This window comes from Equus quagga, chromosome 5, assembly GCF_021613505.1.
Source record: "Equus quagga isolate Etosha38 chromosome 5, UCLA_HA_Equagga_1.0, whole genome shotgun sequence".
Taxonomy (NCBI): domain Eukaryota; kingdom Metazoa; phylum Chordata; class Mammalia; order Perissodactyla; family Equidae; genus Equus; species Equus quagga.
Genome location: NC_060271.1, coordinates 42,552,827 through 42,572,369, shown reverse-complemented (window position 1 = coordinate 42,572,369; position 19,543 = coordinate 42,552,827). Strand labels below are relative to the sequence as shown.

General features: G+C 39.8%; 1 protein-coding gene across 4 annotated transcripts in view; it reads right to left on the bottom strand.

The window, feature by feature from the left end:
- The window catches only part of RERE (arginine-glutamic acid dipeptide repeats), a 404,029-nt gene that overhangs the window by 87,164 nt on the left and 297,322 nt on the right, over positions 1 to 19,543 (bottom strand). For all 4 annotated transcript variants that reach the window (XM_046660504.1, XM_046660507.1, XM_046660505.1 and 1 more), the window contains one exon: positions 17,038 to 17,136. In XM_046660504.1, coding sequence (XP_046516460.1) covers positions 17,038 to 17,136 — 99 coding nt within the window. The remainder of the gene's footprint in view (positions 1 to 17,037; positions 17,137 to 19,543) is intronic.

Here is a 19,543-nt window from a genome sequence, read left to right as displayed (position 1 = left end):
TAATATGGTGTACTTTCAGTCATTCTGCTCCACTCTCTTACATTTTGGTTCTTTTCTTACTTGCAACTTTCCTTGCCCCTTCCTTATTGGTTCTTTAGTATATTTATTTGATAGTTTTTCTGCTTCCTATTGCTGAGACTAACTACATAGGGTCTAGCCCTTTGCAAGAGAAGAATACATTCCAAAAGTGACCAAATAGGGGGAGCACACCAGAGGTTTGGAGGAAACTTGAGAGGAAAAGTATATTATCCACACATCACAGCCACAAAAAAGACTGCCCAAGACAACCAAACAGTCTTAAGAAAGAGATTAGCAAACAGGCCACTCTGCTTTCAAAAGAGTGATGGGTTCCATGGGAAGGTGGGATACTCAGAGCACCCCAATTAACACTGGACTATCGAGCAAGCCTCCATCCTCTCTCTCTCTCCATCACTCACTCTCTCATAGCAGAACACCTCAACTATACACATCAACAGGTATTAAATGACGCTGGCAAAGAATGAGCTTTTTTTATTGGAGTCTAGAAAATAAAACCAGAGAGAAATGGAAGGGATTGTTGTTTGTTCCTTCAAAGGGAAGTTACTGAGAAGAAAAGAACAGGGGACTGTCCAGTTAATTCGCTGGAGTTAGTACATGCACTGGCCCTGTGCAGGTCGAAGGAGAAGCTCCACCTTGATTTCAGTAGCATAAGAGCTCAGCCAAAAGGGCCAACTCCACTGAAGTGAGTTGAGGATCTGGGGGAGAAAACAACCTCTACTAGGTTTCTCTTCTATTCAACCCAGTGAAATAATATTTTCTGATTACCAACCCTACTCCAGGCCCTGACCTAGGTTCTGGGGTTACAAGAATTAAACTGTACTCCTTGACCTCAAGACTTCCTAGTCTAGTGTGGAAGCACCCATACAAACATGCCATCACAAGCCAGCAAGGCAGACCCACAATCTCGTTAGCACTTAGCTAACATACTGGGTATATCACTTAATGATCTTGTTTTAACCTACCTTCCCCACTGGAATGGCAGCTCCATGAGGACAGGGATTTCTGTCTGTTGTCTTCACTGCTGTACCACCAGCACATAAAATGATGCCCGGCAGAGTGTTAATGCTCCACAAATATTTGTGGAATGAATGAATGAATTTCAACCAGTAATTTAAAATTAAAACTGAATAAGTAGCCTGATAAACAACATAAAGGCGCCATCCTATCTTCCTGTTCACATGTGGTCAACAATAATGGAGAACTGGTAAGATTGCCCCCTGCCAAGCTCCAACACCAAATGCAAGAAATGCAAAGCGAAGAGACAGACCTGGGCATGAATGCTAAGTTGGTGAAGTCAAGTGCAGAGACCATCTTTCTCCTTTATGATCACCAAACATATTCTGCTTCCTAACACCTCAGTACTTACTTTGCTTTAAATATGTGGAAAATGCACTGGAATTCACCCATATAAAGTACTTTGGAAAAATGTCTCAAAGCAAGGGCTGAAAACCAGTCGTAAGACTCACTTAACAGCAAGGTGTTGGGGGAAGAAGAATAACAAAACACTACTGGGAAATATAAAAACACAGGCTGGCACTCTAGTGAAGGGAGCAATTAGGGGGCTGCTGAGGCCATCATTACTTCTACCTAAAAAGAAACTTTAGATTGAAGACGCAAGTATGCTAGGAGATAGGAGATAGCTTTAAATGAGTTGCTTCCTCTCACTGTAGGTTTTCCATTTCTTTAACCTCCTGTTTGCTTCTCCCAACCCTGAATTCCAGTTACCAGGTTAATATAATATGTGTCACATGTGAAAATCTACAGCTCCAATGTCACTATACATAGAGTGTTTCATGCATATCCTTTAAAACTGACTCCAGTTCTGTTGCTAAGAAACTGCAGAAGGAAAGGGTTTTCCAGCCTCTTCATTTATAAAATAACCACTTTGTCTATAGGAGAACAAATGCAATCTCTCAAGTCCCCTTGTGTCTTGTTCTCATTTTTTAAATGAACAGGGAAAGATGATAGAGAGTGGCTGAAAGTGTATGCTATCTCCATTTTTTTACATGCCCTTGAAAATGAGATGGAAAACATGGTTTCAACAACCCACCACCCTACTGTTTATTAATCTTTCAAGCTGAAGATTCTCTACAACACGTCCCCCCTTCAAGCAAACGTAAAAAATGTCCCATAAAAATTACTCTTTGACTTTAAAAGATTATCCCGAGCAGCAAGGAATAATTTAGGGTATGCTTGTATTCGATGCAGGGTTATTTCCCAGGTCTCTGTTCTGCACTGCCCCAAGGCCTAAACATATACACAAACACACACAGACACATGGAACCCCAAAGAATGGCACAATTTATAGTTGGCTTTTAAAAAGAATACCTAAAATTAGGACTGGGAATAAGGAACTTAAAGACATATTGGTTAAAGAAAATGAGAAAAAGAATGACCTTGTTTAAAAAGAAAGAGAAAAACAGGCAAACTAACTTTGACCACAGTAGAAAGAGGAAGCCTAGAAAGCAATAAAGCCATGTATGTGAAACACAAGGTCACAACTGAATCTGTGGATTTAACCCAGAGGCAACTTGTACTGACACGAAATACTAAAACAAATTTTTGAAATAGCTCTCCCTTTCTAATGCTTAGACTATTTCATTTACCAAAGAATTTTAAAATACATTTTTCTTTACAGTAGAATCTTTCTGCAAACTAACTGACAAAATTGATTGCCTTACACCAACTTTTCTGCACATAAGTGATTTTTAATTCGCTGTCTCATTTCTGAAAAGATTTGAACGTAAACTCCACTCTATCCACACTATCAACTTCTTCAAACAACAGTTTGATTCAAAGGCAGATGGGAGTCAATCGCAGGAAAAATAGTTTGATTTCACTAATACTTGAAACATTAGGCAAATTTTATCTGAATCTACATTTTCCTTTTTAATATTTAGAACTGATTTTTACCATGGACCAAATTAAGAATATATAACACAAGTAATATGGTTATTATTTATGTGTAAATAATATGTCAACATTTATATTTCTCTTACTTTTCCTACTCTCATATCTAAGAATTAAGTCGGTCACAGGAAATAGTACCAATTTAGTTTAAAATTAGAGGAAGAGTAATCAGGAGAGAGAAAAATCTACTCAGTTCAATTTAAAATTTACTAAGTATTTTTACATGTCGCACTAAATACAGTATGTCTATATTTCGAGTGAATAGCAACATTTCCGAGGGAGCTGTAAAAATTTTCAGATTAAGATTTCTTAGAAGGTAAGAATTTCAATGTTAAGATTCAATTTACGAAAGTTTACAATTATATAAAATGATGTATGTACATGAACAAAGACCTGAAGAGAGCACAAAAACAGGAAACAGAGACAGAGGTATGGTTTCAAGTTCTCTTCAATGTTTTTATAATGATGTTCTAACAATAGGGTAAAGTCACATAAAGTTTACAAAAGAAGAAGAAAATGAATGGATTCATATTAGATGATCTATAGGATCCTCCTTTTATCAACATTTTGAATGACTATATAAAACGCTCAACAGCTCTGGAAATTTTACCATTCCTAAAATGAATATCATACACTTAAGCCTTCCCTTATATTGAAGATATAAATTTAAAACCAAACACCAAGATTCTGGAGCTCATAAAGCCCATGTGATGATAATGGCAGGCTGTGGGAGGTTCTCTTCCCCCTTGTCATCATCGCCCTCTTTGCTTTCACCTCCACAACCTCCTGCTGCTATAGGACCTTAACTGTGGTTCTGCTGTGAATGCCATTTTCTATAGCTGCCACACAAACAGTAAATAAAATTCATTATATTTTTGCCTCACTAAGCAGCTTTGTCTTCTGGCACATCCAGATGCCTGGCCTGAAGAGAGTGAACAATGAAAACAATGTTTTCTCAAGCACACATTTCCAAAAAGGGCAAAACAAAGGCACCTGAAGATGCTGCTGGGGAAAGACACCATGTGAATTGAAGTGTGTATTCTGTGTAAGTAATTCCTTGACCAGCCATGCGGGTTCATTGGATTACAAATATTCAGAAAATTAGTTTCCCGTGTCATGTCAATTTTGAAAGAAGGATTTTCATTTATATTTATGATAAACTGAGCTTTAAATTGAAGGAAGCTTTAGACGTTTTAAAATTTATGAATTTGTAAATCCAAGTACATGGCTAATTAAGGTTTATTGCCACTACGTATTAACTATCTTCGGATAAAAATTTTAGAGGTTATTTGTATCTAGATTGTTCACCTCAATGTATTACATCAAAATTGGTATAAAATATTTACGGGAAAGCATATTTCAAGATTAAAGTTACAATTACCCAAAATGAAATGGAAACACTGCAGGAATATCGTAAGCAACAAAATTTACCTGACACAACACCTGGATTTTTGCTGAAAGTTAATTCAACATGAAAATAATTTCTAAAACAAACATGGCCAAGCGGACAGGAAGCAAAGAGTGAAATGCACAGCTCAGTGGAGCACCCAATGTTAAACCTTGCAAGTCAGGCCAAACTCCACAAAGAAAATGCAGGCCCTGAATTTTAAAAAGAATTCAATTAGCATCCCCAGTATTTCCATAATCAACAGCTGAATGTTAATTAAGAGCACAGCATCAAGCAGCAATGGAATCCCAGTGCAATAAGCAACAACACAACAGCAGCAAATGCTACCTTCAGCATGCATGCATAAATAAACAGAATTAATAACTATGCAAGCATGGAAGGGTGACTTAATCTGTTTCGATTAGGTGTAGTTCAGCTTGGGGCCTTTGTGTTACAGTTAAATGTGTTCATCATGTTTAATTAAAACAATAATCTAGGGTTTCAGGGTTTCTTTTAAAGTTCTGATCTGTATTTTCCTTCTCTTTCTCTTCATAAATTCTACTGATTTGGATGACTTCCTGAAAAGGAACAACATTTTTAGCATAACATAGGTGAAACTGGTTAACCATCACTATAATTCTCAAGTGCAGCAGCCAGCCATTTACTTTGGCTCCATCCTGGCCCATATCAAGGTATTTAATAAGCTTCATGAATTGACCTAGCATTTCTTCAAAAATGCTTCTCTGATCTGACCCGATTTATTTAGCCTGAAAGACTTTGCCATGAGCTAGCTACCAAGGTGTATCTCACAATCACTCCCGTAAAGCAGAGTTCATTTGTCACTGTCTGGCCTAGAATTTGTCAGAAATTGGCACAAATCTGGCTTCAGTTCAACAAGATTTAAATTATCTCAGTCCTAAAGCAACTTCAGTAAGAAATATAATATCCATACACATACAAATTGCCAAAGGAATCACTTAGACAAAGTGTGAAATGAAAGGCCTCCTACCATGTAATTTTGAGGCCTAAGATCTCAAGAATCAACGATCATCTGAATGACCTAGGATGAAGAGGTTGGCTGACATGTTCACTATTAATAATAATTTGGGAGCTTTTTCTAAAAAGTAAAACTTTTAAGGTCAGCTTTGGATGCATGTAAAAGTTTTTCTCTTTGATGCTGATGGATAATTATTAACTATTACAAATTTTAAAATGCTGGATGGAGGACAATTTTAATTACAGTCATACATTGCTTAAGGTACTGAGAACTGTGTCTTTAGGCAATTTCGTCATTGTGCAAACATCACAGAGTGTACTTACACAAACCTAGATGGAATAACCTACTACGCAGCTAGGCTATGTGGTACTAATCTTATGGGACCAATGTTGTATATACAGTCTGTGAGTGACTGGAACGTCATTATGTGGTGCATGATTGTATAGTGAAGAATCTTTATTTTTTTTTAAAGATTTTATTTTTTTCCTTTTTCTCCCCAAAGCCCCCCAGTACATAGTTGTATATTCTTCATTGTGGGTTCTTCTAGTTTTGGCATGTGGGATGCTCCCTCAGCGTGGTTTGATGAGCAGTGCCATGTCCACGCCCAGGATTTGAACCAACAAAACACTGGGCCACCTGCAGCGGAGCGCGTGAACTTAACCACTCGGCCACTGGGCCAGCCCCAAGAATCTTTAAAAACAATAGTCTTTAGGAGATCTCGTCAGGATGGCAGCATAGGCAGATTCTGAACTCACATCCTCCCATGAATACAACCAGGTTTTTGTAAAAATTACCCTGGAGAGAAAACTGAAAACTGGATTAAAAGAACCCCCATAACAAGGGACAGTCCTGACTGAGGTGGAAGAGGAAGAAATTCCTTCTGGAGAGAAAGCAAGCCACCTTTGCAAGTGGCAGAGCTTCACAGCCAGCCAGGCAGGAGCCACCCCAAGGTACACAGCCTTCCCTGGAGAAGTGGGGACCTGAGTGGGGGCACATTACTGCTATAAGAATCCTTCAGACTCAGCACAAATGAGACGAGTGTCCTACTATCTGGCTTCACAGGCTGTTAACTGCAACGAGGAATACCCCAAGAAAAGCTATGGGAGGAAAGCCGAAAACATCCGGCTCTTAAAGGGCCCATACACAAATTCACCCATCTCAGACAGCAACCTAAAATCACCAGAAAGAAGGTTGCACAGTCCTTTGGTGAAAAGAGACTCACCTGGTAGGCTCTGGGTGAATCTCAATGAGAGGTGAGACCTCTCCAAAGACTGAAACATTGGTGGCAGCCATTGTTATGACCTAGTACAGGTGTGCTGACATAGATACTGGCAGACGCCATTGAAGTTCTTCCCCTGGCCTGTTAGCCCAGCGGTCTGCCACACCCAGTAGAGTGCAGATTTAATCCAGTTCAGCCAGGGCAGGCACCCCACCCAAGGGACCGGACCCACCCAACAGCAAGCCCTCAGGCTACCTGTCAGCCTGCATAGACTGGGTGCCTTGATCCTCTACAGGCAGGCAAGTGCGTCTACCTCTGTGCAGCGGGGCCCATTTGAGGACCAGGGGAACTGTGGGGGTGTTGGTGGAGGGGTGGGGGGTCTCTGCAGTGGGGCAAAGAAGCACGCTCCGGGGGATCAGGAAGTGTGCATGGACCAGGACTGTGTTGACCATGTGTGTGGACCTGAGGTGGGTAGGGCTTATCAGCAGCAGCAGACCTGTGCTTCACAAACAGCCACAAAGAGGATCAGCCCCACCTTCCAAAGCCTGAAACAATTGGGTGCCTAGGACCAGTCCCACTCAGCTGCAATCCTAAGAGAGCTGACAACAGCCTTGCAGGCCTGAGGCCTACAGCAACTGTAAGCCCCTAAGCCTAGCAACTCCCTCACTGGGTACCTACTCAATTAACAGGAAAACTGCAACAGCAGTGTGCTATTAGACCTTTAGCCAATGGTACTGGGGAGCCCCAAAGCCGGTTTACAAACAGACAGCCACGGAGGGAAAGACTAGACTCCCTGGGTACCTGCAATAAGAGCAACCCTGCCATAGCAGAAGGACATAAGTAGCCCACACAGGAGTCACTTCTGGATCATTTGGACTGGTGATGAGAGGGAAGCACACTACTGGGCCTAAAAGGCATCTCTTACATAAGGCCACTTCTCCAAGATCAGGAGACATAACTGATTCACTTAATATATAGATATAAGCACAGAGAAAGAGGCATAATGAGAAGGCAAAGGAACACATTCCAGGCAAGGGAACAGGACAAAATCCCAGAAATAGAACTAAATGAAACAGAAATAAGCAATCTACCTGACAAAGAGTTCAAACAAAAACTCATAAGGATGCTCACTGATATTGGGAGAAGACTGGATGAACACAGTAAGAACGTCGACAAAGAATTGGAAAACATAAAAAAGAACCAATCAGGGGGCTGGCCCCGTGGCCGAGTGGTTAAGTTCGCGCACTCCGCTGCAGGCGGCCCAGTGTTTCGTTAGTTCGACTCCTGGGCGCGGACATGGCACTGCTCATCAAACCACGCTGAGGCAGCGTCCCACATGCCACAACTAGAAGAACCCACAACGAAGAATACACAACTATGTACCGGGGGGCTTTGGGGAGAAAAAGGAAAAAATAAAATCTTTAAAAAAAAAAAAATTCTCTATTAAAAAAAAAAAATAGAACCAATCAGAAATGAATACTGGAAATGAAAATTCACTAGAGGGACTCAATAGCAGAGTAGATGATACAGAAGAATGGATCAGCGAGCTGGATGAAAGACTAGAGGAAATCATCCAAGCTGAACAGATAAAAGAAAAAAGAATTAAAAAGAATGAGAACAGTCTAAGGGAACTCTGTGACAATATCAAGTGCACTAATAATCATATTATAGGTGTCCCAGAAGGAGAAGAGAGAGACAAAGGAACAGAGAATCTAATTGAAGAAATAACAGCTGAAAACTTTCCTAAGCTAAGGAAGGAAACAGACATCCAAGTACAGGAAGCAGAGAGAGCACCAAACAAGATAAGCCCAAAGAGCCCCACATCAAGACACATTATAATTAAAATGTCCAAAATTAAAGATAAAGAGAGAATCCTAAAAGCGGCAAGAGAAAGGCAACAACTGACATATAAAGGAAGGCCCATAAGGCTATCGGCAGACTTCTCAGCTGAAACTCTACAGGCTAGAAGAGAGTGGCATGATATATTTACAGTGCTGAAAAGAAAAAACCTACAGCCTAAAATACTCTATCCAGCAAGGTTATCATTCGGAATGGAAGCAGAGATAAAGAGCTTCCCAGAGAAGCAAAAATTAAAGGAGTTTATCACCAAGAAATCAGTTCTACAAGAAATGCTGAAGGGATTTATTTAAGTGGGAAAGTAAAGACCACAAATAGGGATAAGAGAATTATCAAAAAACAAACAAACAAAAAAACCCAGGCAATAAAATCACTGGTAAAGGCAAAAATATAGCAAAGGTAGCAGATCAACCACCTATGAAGATAATATGAAGGTTAACAGACAAAAGGACTGAAATTACCTATTTCAATGATAAGAGGGTAATGGATAGACACACACAAAACAAGAGATTAGATAATGATTTCAAAACATAAAATGCGGGAGGAGGGGAGTAAAAGAGTAGAGCTTTTAGAAAGAAGTCAAGCTAAAGAGACTATCGACTCAATATAGATTTCTGTATACATAGAATATTATATAGGAACCTCACAGTAATCACAAACCAGATACCTATAGTAAGTAAACAAATAAGAGGAAAGAAATCAAACATATCACTAAAGAAAGCCATCAAACTACAAGGGAAGAGAGTGAGAGAGGAAGAAAGGAACAGAGAATAACTACTAAAACACCTAGGGAAAAAAAGGTAACAAAATGGCAATAAAAACATATTTATCAATAGCTACTTTAAACGTTAATGGACTAAATGCTTCAATCAAAAGGTATAAGGTGGCCAATTGGATTAAAAAAACAAGATCTATATATATGCTGCATCCAAGAGACACACTTCAGACCTAAAGACACTCACAAACTTAAAGTGAAAGGATGGAAAAAGATACTCCATGCAAATGTCAATGAAAAGAAAGCTGGGTAGCAATACTTATATCAGAGAAAATAGACTTTAAAACCAAAACTGTATCAAGAGACAAAGAAGGGCACTACACAATAATAAAGGGAACAATCCAACAAGAGGATATAACACTTGTAAATATCTATGCACTCAATATAGGAGCACCTAAATATATAAAGTAATTATTAACAGACATAAAAGGAGAAATAGTAACACAGCAATAGTAGGGGACTTAAACACTCCACTTACACCAATGGATAGATCATCCAAACAGAAGACCAATACGGAAACATTAGAAACATTGGCCTTAAACAACACATTAGACCAGATGGACTTCGAAGACATATATAGAACATTTCATCCCAAACCCCAGAATACACATTCTTTTCAAATGCACATGGAACATTCTCCACAATTAATCTCATATTAGGCCACAAAGCAAGTCTCAATAAATTTAAGAAGATCAAAATAATAACAAGCATCTTTTGTGACCACAAAGGTATGAAACTAGAAATCAACTAGAGGAAGAAAGTCAGAAAAGCCACAAAAATGTGGAGATTAAACAAAATGCTACTGAACAATGATTGGGTTAATGAAGAAATCAAAGGAAAAATCAAAAATTACCTGGAGACAAATGAAAATGAAAATATAACATGCCAAAATCTATAGGATACAACAAAAGCAGTTCTAAGAGGGAAATTTATAGCAATTCAGGCCTACTTCAACAAACAAGAAAAATCCCAAATAAACAATATAACAGTTTCCCTAAAGGAACTGGAAAAAGAAGAACAAACAAAGCCCAAAATCAGCAGAAGGAAGGAAATAATGAAAATCAGAGCAGAAATAAATGAAATAGAGACTAAAAAAAACAATAGAAAAAAATTAATGAAACCAACACTTGGTTCTTTGAAAAGATAAACAAAATTGACAAATCTTTAGCTAGATTCACCAAGAAAAAAAGAGAGAAGGCTCAGATAAATAAAATCAGAAATGAAAGAGGAGAAATTACAAGGGACACCTCAGAAATACAAAAGATTATAAGAGAATACTATGAAAAGCTATATGCCAACAAATTGGATAATCTAGAAGAAATGGATAAATTCGTACAATCGTACAACCTTCCAAAACTGGATCAAGAGGAAGTAGAGAATTTGAATAGACCAATAACCAGTAAGGAGGTTGAAACAGTAATCAAAAATCTCCCAAAAAATAAAAGTCCAGGACCAGATGGCTTCCCTGGTGAATTCTAGCAAACATTCAAAGAAGACTTACTACCTATCCTTCTCAAACTGTTCCAAAAATTGAAGAGGAGGGGAGGCTTCCTAACTCATTCTATGAAGCCAACATTATCCTGATACCAAAAACAGACAAGGACAACACAAAAAAAGAAAATTACAAGCCAGTATCAGTGATGAACATCAATGCAAAAATCTTCAACAAAATCAAATAGTAAATCGAATACAACAATACATTAAAAATATCATACATCATGATCAAGTGGGGTTTACTCCAGGGATGCAGGAATGGTTCAACACCCACAAATCAATCAACATGATACACCACATTAACAAAATGAAGAATAAATAACACAGGATCATCTCAATAGAAGCAGAGAAAGCATTTGACAAGATACAGCATCCATTTTATGATAAAAACTCTAAATAAAATGGGTATAGAAGGAAAATATCTCAACAAAATAAAGGCTATATACGAGAAACCCACAGCTAATATCATTCTCAATGGAGAAAAACTGAAAGCTATCCCTTTAAGAACAGAAACCAGACAAGGATGCCTGCTTTCACCACTCTCATTTAACATAGCAGTGGAAGTCCTAGCCAGAGCAATCAGGCAAGAAAAATAAATAAAAGGGGTCCAAATTGGAAAAGAAGACATGAAACCATCACTATTTGCAGACGACATGATTTTACATACAGAAAACCCTAAAGAATCCACTAAAAAATTTTTAGAAATGATAAATGAGTACAGTCAAGTCACAGCATACAAAATCAACATACAAAAATCAGTTGCGTTTCTATACACTAACAATGAAGTAGCAGAAAGAGAAATTAAGAATACAATGCCATTTATAATTGCAAGAAAAAGAATAAAATACCTAGGAATAAACTTAACCAAAGAGGTGAAAGAGCTGTATACAAAAAACTATAAAACATGGTTGAAAGAAATTAAAGACGATGCAAAGAAATGGAAACATATTACGTGTTCTTGGATTGGAAGAATTAACATAGTTAAAATGTCCATACTTCCTAAAGTAATCTATAGAGTCAACGCAATCCCTATCAAAGTTCCAACAACATTTTTCACAGTAATAGAACAAAGAATCCTAAAAATCACATGGAACAACAAAAGACCCTGAATAGCCAAAGGAATCCTGAGGAAAAAGAACAAAGCTGGAGGTATCATACACACTCCCTGATTTCAAAATATACTACAAAGCAATAGTAACCAAAACAGCCTGGTACTGGCACAAAAACAGACACACAGATCAATGGAACAGAATCGAGAGCCCAGAAATAAACCCATACATATATGGACAGCTAATTTTTGACAAGAGAGCCAAAAGCATATAATGGAGAAAGGAGAGTCTCCTCTTCAATAAATGGTGTTGGGAAAACTGGACAGCCACATGCAAAAGAATGAAAGTAGACCATTATCTTACACCATGCACAAAAATCTACTCAAAATGGATTAAAGACTTGAATGTAAGACCTGAAACCATGAAACATGTAGAAGAAAGCATAGGCAATACACTCCTTGACATTGGTCCTAGTAGCATATTTTCAAGTACCATGTCTATCAGGCAAGGGAAACAAAAGAAAAAATAAACAAATGGGACTACATCAAACTAAAGCTTCTGCACAGCAAAGGAAACCATCAACAAAACGAAAAGACAACCTAACAAGTGGGAGAAGATATTTGCAAACCATATATCAGATAAGGGGTTAATATCCAAAATACACAAAGAGCTCATACATCTCAACAACAAAAAAACCAACAACCCAATTAAAACATGGGCAAAAGATCTGAACAGAGATTTCTCCAAAGAAGATATACAGATGGCCAACAGGCACATGAAAAGATGTTCAACATCATTAGCTATCAGGGAAATGCAAATCAAAACTACAATGAGATATCACCTCACTCTGGTCAGAACGGCTATAATTAACAAGACAGGAAACAACAAGTGTTGGAGAGAGTGTAGAGAGAAGGGAATCCTTGTATATTTCTAGCGGCAGTGCAAACTGGTGCAGCCACTAGGGAAAGCAGTATGGAGTTTCCTCAGAAAATTAAGAATGGATCTTCCATATGATCTAGCTATTCTACTGCTGGGTATTTATCCAAAGAACTTGAAAACACAAATGCATAAAGATACACACACTCTTATGTTCATCGCAGCATTATTCACAACAGCCAAGACTTGGAAGCAACCTAGGTGCCCATCAAGGGATGAATGGATAAAGAAGGTGTCGTATATATACACAATGGAATACTACTCAGCCATAAGAAATGAGGAAATCAGGCCATTTGTGACAACACCGATGGACCCTGAGGGTTTTATGCTAAATGAAATAAGTCAGAGGGAGAAAGTCAAATACCATATGATCTCACTCAAAAGTAGAAGATAAAAACAACAACAAATGAACACAGAGCAACAGAGATTGGACTGGTGATTACCAAGAGGGGAAGCGGGGAGGGAGGAGGGTGAAAGAAGGTTGATTAGGCACACATGTATGTTGATGGATTATAATCAGTTTTTGGGTGGTGAACATGATGTAATCTACACAGAATTCGAAATATGTTATGATGTACACCTTAAAGTTATATAATGTTATCCAATGTTACCGCAATAAAAAAATAAAAATAAATAAAAACAATAATCTTGAATAAAGAGTTGTCAATATTCCTCAAGCCCCTCATAGGTAGAGATATTATTCTCTACCAGACATTACTGTCATCATTAATTAGCCCTTACTCTTAATAAGTTTACAAACTAGGAGGGTAATCAACTCAGAAATAAAGACTGAGGAACAAAGACCTGGTGACAGTGCTACAAAAGATAGCATGAGGAAGCAAAGGATTAACTGTCAATAAATGATGCAAACAGGAGTTGCAGATCAGAAAAGGGAACAAGCACTGTAGGATGGGCCAGAGAACTGAGCTAAGCCTTGAAGAACGAATCATTTGGATTTACACTGGAAAGAGAGATTAATCTGCTCACGGAGCAGTGGACCTGCCAGAGCCAGGAGGTACACAAGCTGCCTGTCCACAGCACAGCCAGGGATTCACGCTGTCAGATGCTCTACCAACTCTCTCACAAACAGTGTTCGATTCATACAAATGCAAAGGAAAACAACCTCATTGACATTGCTGTCGTTAGATCAGACAGTGAGTAATTAGATAAACTGATATACTGGAGGCAGTGAAATTTAAAAATAACTAGAATGTCCAAGTATAAAGAAAACTGAGAGGAAAAAAAAGAGAGGTAGGCCCATGTACTTATTGTAGTTGGGACACATTTGTTTTGCTTATTCCTGTGAGTCCTGGGGTGAGAAAATGTGGTAAATTCAAAAGAAGCAGGGTCATATACACACAGCGGGTGCTTTCTCACAGCCAAAACCAGGCTAAGCTAAGGAGTCTTGTTGGTTTACGTGCCTGGCTGCCACATAAAACTATTCAAAGATCTGATTTGGATACATTTATCAGATGCTCCCTTCACCTACCAATTATTCAATCCCTCTCTCATTCACTTTTGAGGTTTTAGAAAGTGAAGCTCACCTTCCTATAAATAAAGGAACCGTTGGATCCCTAGGCTCTGCAAGGGCTGGACGACTGCCAAAACATTTCTCAAAACTTATACTAAAACAGGGGCTGGCCCCGTGGCCGAGTGGTTAGGTTCGCGCGCTCTGCTGCAGGCGGCCCAGTGTTTCGTTGGTTCGAATCCTGGGCGCGGACATGGCACTGCTCATCGGACCACGCTGAGGCGGCGTCCCACATGCCACAACTAGAAGAACCCACAACGAAGAATGCACAACTATGTACTGGGGGGCTTTGGGGAGAAAAAAGGAAAAAAATAAAATCTTTAAAAAAAAAAAACTTATACTAAAACAAGAAGCAAACATGATGAAAATGAGTCCCCAAAGATCAGGATTTGTGCAGTTAAGGATCATGCTCCTGCACTCAGAACGTGCAGCACTGTGGAGTCATGTTTCCTTCTTCAAAATAAAGCCGGGCTTTTTCCGGCACGTGAAACTCTCCCTTCCATCCCACTGTCTGCTAAAGGTCCCCACACAGCAGGAGCAGCAGCAGGGGAGGCAGAGGCCACATCATGCCCCACATAAGGAAGTGCTGCAGGAAAAAGAAGCTACCTTTAAGCAGGAAGAGCTTTCTTTTAAGCTGGAATTTTAAAATTCCAGAGGGACTGAAAGATTAAGGGAGAAATGAAGGGAGACAGGAGAGAGTCACAGCTAGTGAGGAGCTAGGGAAGCATGAGTGAGAAAGGAGGGTCAGTCGGGGAGGACAAGAAAGCGGAAGGGGAGGAGAGACCAAAAGGAAGCGGAGGCCAATGGGAGAAGCTCAAGAACTGAAGGAGAGAGAATGAGAAGTGTCACAGGACATCCATGTTGACAAGGACCTGTAGATTGATGTCATTTTACACATCCGTGCCATCCGTCTCATCTCCTTATGTCTTTCTTCCACAAAGGCTTTTTGTAGAATTTAAAATTTTTATCAATCAAATCTATCTCCTTCTCACATACGCAGGTGTATGGTGAAAAACAACATCTGTATGACTTTTCAAACGAACTGAGTTTAACATTTTTACTTTGACCATTGTCTGGAACAACAACAAATATTTATTTAAGAAGTTTCCATCTCTTTACTAATCACGTAAGGTTTTTAAACTTTTACTTTCAAAACAGCAACATCAACTTCATCGTTAAGTCTGATAAACTTAAAGTCTTAAGGGATTATTGAAGAGGCCCTCTATTACCGAATGTGGAGGGCCATTTCAGTTCATCCCTGGGCCTCCTAGTCTTTTCCTCATTCCTCTCAACTCCTGCCTGCCTTCACCTATAGCCATTCCATAAACAAATTCTCTTGGATCCACCTTCAATATATATCCAGGATCTCCCACTTCTCACCACCATGGCTGCCACACTACTCAATCACCAGTCTGGGCCTGGACTCTCACAACGGCCCCCGAAGCCCACTCTTGACTCAGCAGCCAGAGTGCTACCCATTGGCAGATGGAGTCACTCCTCTGCTCAGAATCAGCTCACACAGAGAAAGCAGCAAGGTGCTGACCAGGGGTCCACAGGCCGCACCTGATTTGCCCCCTGTAGCACCCCCTCCCCCATAATCCATCTCTCCTACCACTCCCCCTCCATATACACTCCTGTCTATTTCTTTTTTTTTTTTAAAGATTTTATTTTTTTCTGTTTTCTCCACAAAGCCCCCCAGTACACAGCTGTATATTCTTCGTTGTGGGTCCTTCTAGTTGTGGCATGTGAGATGCTGCCTCAGCGTGGTTTGATGAGCAGTGCCATGTCCGCACCCAGGATTCGAACCAACGAAACACTGGGCCGCCTGCAGCAGAGCGCGCGAACTTAACCACTCGGCCACGGGAACAGCCCCGTGTCTATTTCTTGAACATGCCAGGCCTGCTTTCACCTTAGCGCCCAGAAATCCCTGATATCCAAAAGGCCCGCCTCCTCACTTCCCTAAGGTCTCTGCTCAAATGGTACTTCCGAGACCTCTCCTGAGCCCCCTTACACAGGCAGCACAGCGTCCCTGTGCAGGTTATTCCTGTCCTCTTACTGTGGTTTATTTTCCTCAGCATGTGTACTACCACTTGACAGACAGTGATTTACTGGTGGCCTCCCATCTTAAAACATAAGCCTTGTGAGAAGGGATGCCAGCCTTCATCTTAATTTCATTCAACCTAAAGGGCAAATGTCAAGCGGTAATACTCATTTTGAAGACTGTATTTGCAAAGGCACAAGAAATCTATAAGTCTTCTACAGCAATACATGGGTTTGCAAATCTGTATTTGTGGGTACATTTCTATCTCTGCACCTTCTTTAATGGGCCATAATGATAGAATGAATATGTAAGATCCACTGTATTTATTTAATCAGGTCTATGCTTCCTGCTTTTGACTAATGTACTTCAGCAGCTTGGGGAATCCTGCTAGTACTCAAAATAAAAACAAGTCACCAGCCCCACTCTAGGTTACATATCAAATGGTTTCAACATGCTTATATCCTAAAACAGGGAGGTATCAAAAGCTAGCTTGCACCAAAAACAAACCAACCAACCAAAACTAACTTTTTTTAAGAGTAACTATCAATTTCTTCTCTCTTTCCATGAAACCTGGAAAATCTTTCCCATTATCTATGGAACCTAAGCTTAGTAAAATCAAGTCTTTATGTATAATTATGAAGCTTAAAGGCTCCTTCCCTTGAGTGATGGATGCCATGGGCAGTCTGTACACATGACTGAACCTTTGGAATGGGCCTCTTTTCCCCCGAGTAGCAGGGAAGTGACACAGTGAGAAGGAAACACCTCAATGACCCAGACCACAAGGCAAACTCCCATCCGAGCTCACCACTTCATCCTCGGTCCAGCACTTTTCAATCAGCTTGGGCACAGGCTTCTTTACCAGGCGCTGCAGGGCTTTGCCAGCATCATAACTGCTTTCGTGTAGCTAAAACAACAACAATAATTTTAGTTAGTTAATTGCACCAAATAACAGAACTGGAAGCAAATCAATAAAAGGAAAGCCCTGCATTTACTCTTTCTTATAGAAGAATCATGAGATGGGCATACAGATTCACAATCATTTTAGTCAGCATGATAACTTGTTCTCATCCAGCTACTTCCCCAGTTCCACCTATTCTGGGAGAGGGAGATAGGTAAAGGTAGAGAACATTTTAGCAATAGTAGAAATAGGATTAAGAATAACAATAACAAACATGAATTAACATCTGGCCTCGAACAGTGTTAAGCACATTCCATGTATTCATTATCTTCCTTAATCCTCTGAGGAAGGTCTTCCTTCCCTCATATAATCTTATGAGGTAGGAACTACGGTCACCTCATTTTATGAATGAGGAAACTGAGGCATAGAAAGGTCAAGTAAAGATGCTCACCACACTAAGCCAGTAGGCGGTGGAGTCATGACTCAAATCCAGCCAACGTGACCCCCACTCTTCTCCCATTGTCCCCAAAGTGGCCTAAAGACATGCTAGATTATGTTCTTTCCCTTTAGCATTTCTTAAGGCTTTCAAATGTAGTAATTTCATTAAAGAAACTAATTCTGTAACAGTATACTAACTTCTCAGGACACACAAATAAAGATGCTGGTTTATCTACACATTCCTTTTAGGATCAAACTTCTCTCCTGTCAATGCTAATGAACTTTTTTCACTCCATATCCTTTTTAACCCTGGGCAGTGCCTGGTACCACTGACCCCTCTTTATCTTGCAAAGATACGCCTGCCTTGGCTTCTGTGACCCCATACACTCCTAGTTCCTGAATCTCAACTTGCAGACAATGGAGAGAAACAGCAGGTAGAGAGATCCTCTTGCTCAATCTACTTCCCCAGACTGTGCCTATCCCTCTAAAATTCTCACTGGAAATCTGCCTTTCATTTAAAAATCTACTTCTCTGACACAGCAATCTGTTTTGGCTAAGACTTGTATCTCCAGTGCCTAACACAGGCTGTAGCATAAGGTGACATAACACAAATACTTGTTACATTAATACATAAATGCCTTCAACTACTGTCCCTAAGTAGGCTTGACCCAAAGCTAAATCTTGGTTTATTCAGATTCAGTCAGCCTATGTTGACAGAGTGCCTCTTTCGTTCCGCAGCGTATGAGACCCTGGAGAGATGGCAGTGAACAAAATAGGCAGAGGATCCCTGCTCTCGTGGAGCAGACGTTCTGATTTTCTCACCTGTGCTTCAATCTCTTATTTGAACAATTCACCAGCATTTGCTGAAGACCCAGTCAAATAAGCTAGCCCTGGTGGCCCAGTGGTTAAGATTTGGCATTCTCACGGTCACGGCCCAGGTTCATTTCTCAGTTAGGGAACCAAGTACACCACCCATTTGTGGGTTGTCATACTGTGACAGCTGCGTGTTGCTGTGATACTGACAGCTATGCTACCAGTATTTCAAATACCAGCAGGGTCACCCACGATGGATGGGTTTCAGTGGAGCTTCCATACTAGACAGACTAGGAAGAAGGACCTGGCCACCCACTTTTCAAAAAACTAGCCATGAAAACCCTATGAATAGCAGCAGAGCACTGTCTGATATAGCCCAGGAAAGTGAGAGGGTGGTGCAAAAAGACTGGGCAGGGTTCCACTCTGCTGGACACAGGGTAGCTAGGAGTCGGAACTGACTCAACAGCACTAACAACAACAACAACAACAACAACAACAACAACAACAACAACACAAAAACAGTTTAAATAAGGTACAAACCTTAGTAACTCAGTTTTTATTTGCAGGAAACTCACAAACTCGTGGGGATATGTTGTGGGGATACGAGACACACAAGATGACAAAATCAAACAGGGTGTAGTAATTACTTTCACCTAGATGTAGGCAAAGAGCTACAGACGCACAAGAGGAGAGACCCCTGTGTTTCTTCTGTTTAATAGAAGATTCCAAAACAGGCGTACAAATTGCCTTCCTAGCAACTGCTGTAGCCCCAGGGCTGGGGATACAGTAAGCCTGAGATAAATATTTGTTGAATGAAATAAACACTTGAAACATACACAGCAAGTCTCTCTTCTCATCAACTGCTATTGGAAGGGGTATCACAAATACCCATTTTCATTGCGCATTCAGCAAAACAGAAAGCACTGAAAATCTAAATTTTCTGAGGAGTCTCACAGTTTAAAGGATCCCAATTTATTTTAAATCCAGACTGTCAAAGGAAGTCCAAGCTATATGTTCATTATAACAATAAGTCAACTACTTTAAAACAAAACAAAACACCTACAACAATGATCAATGTTGAATTCTGCTTTGATGGTGGCACAGTGTGTTGGAGGTGTGGGGGAAGGTTATGTGATAAATATGAACACCTCATATTAACTTA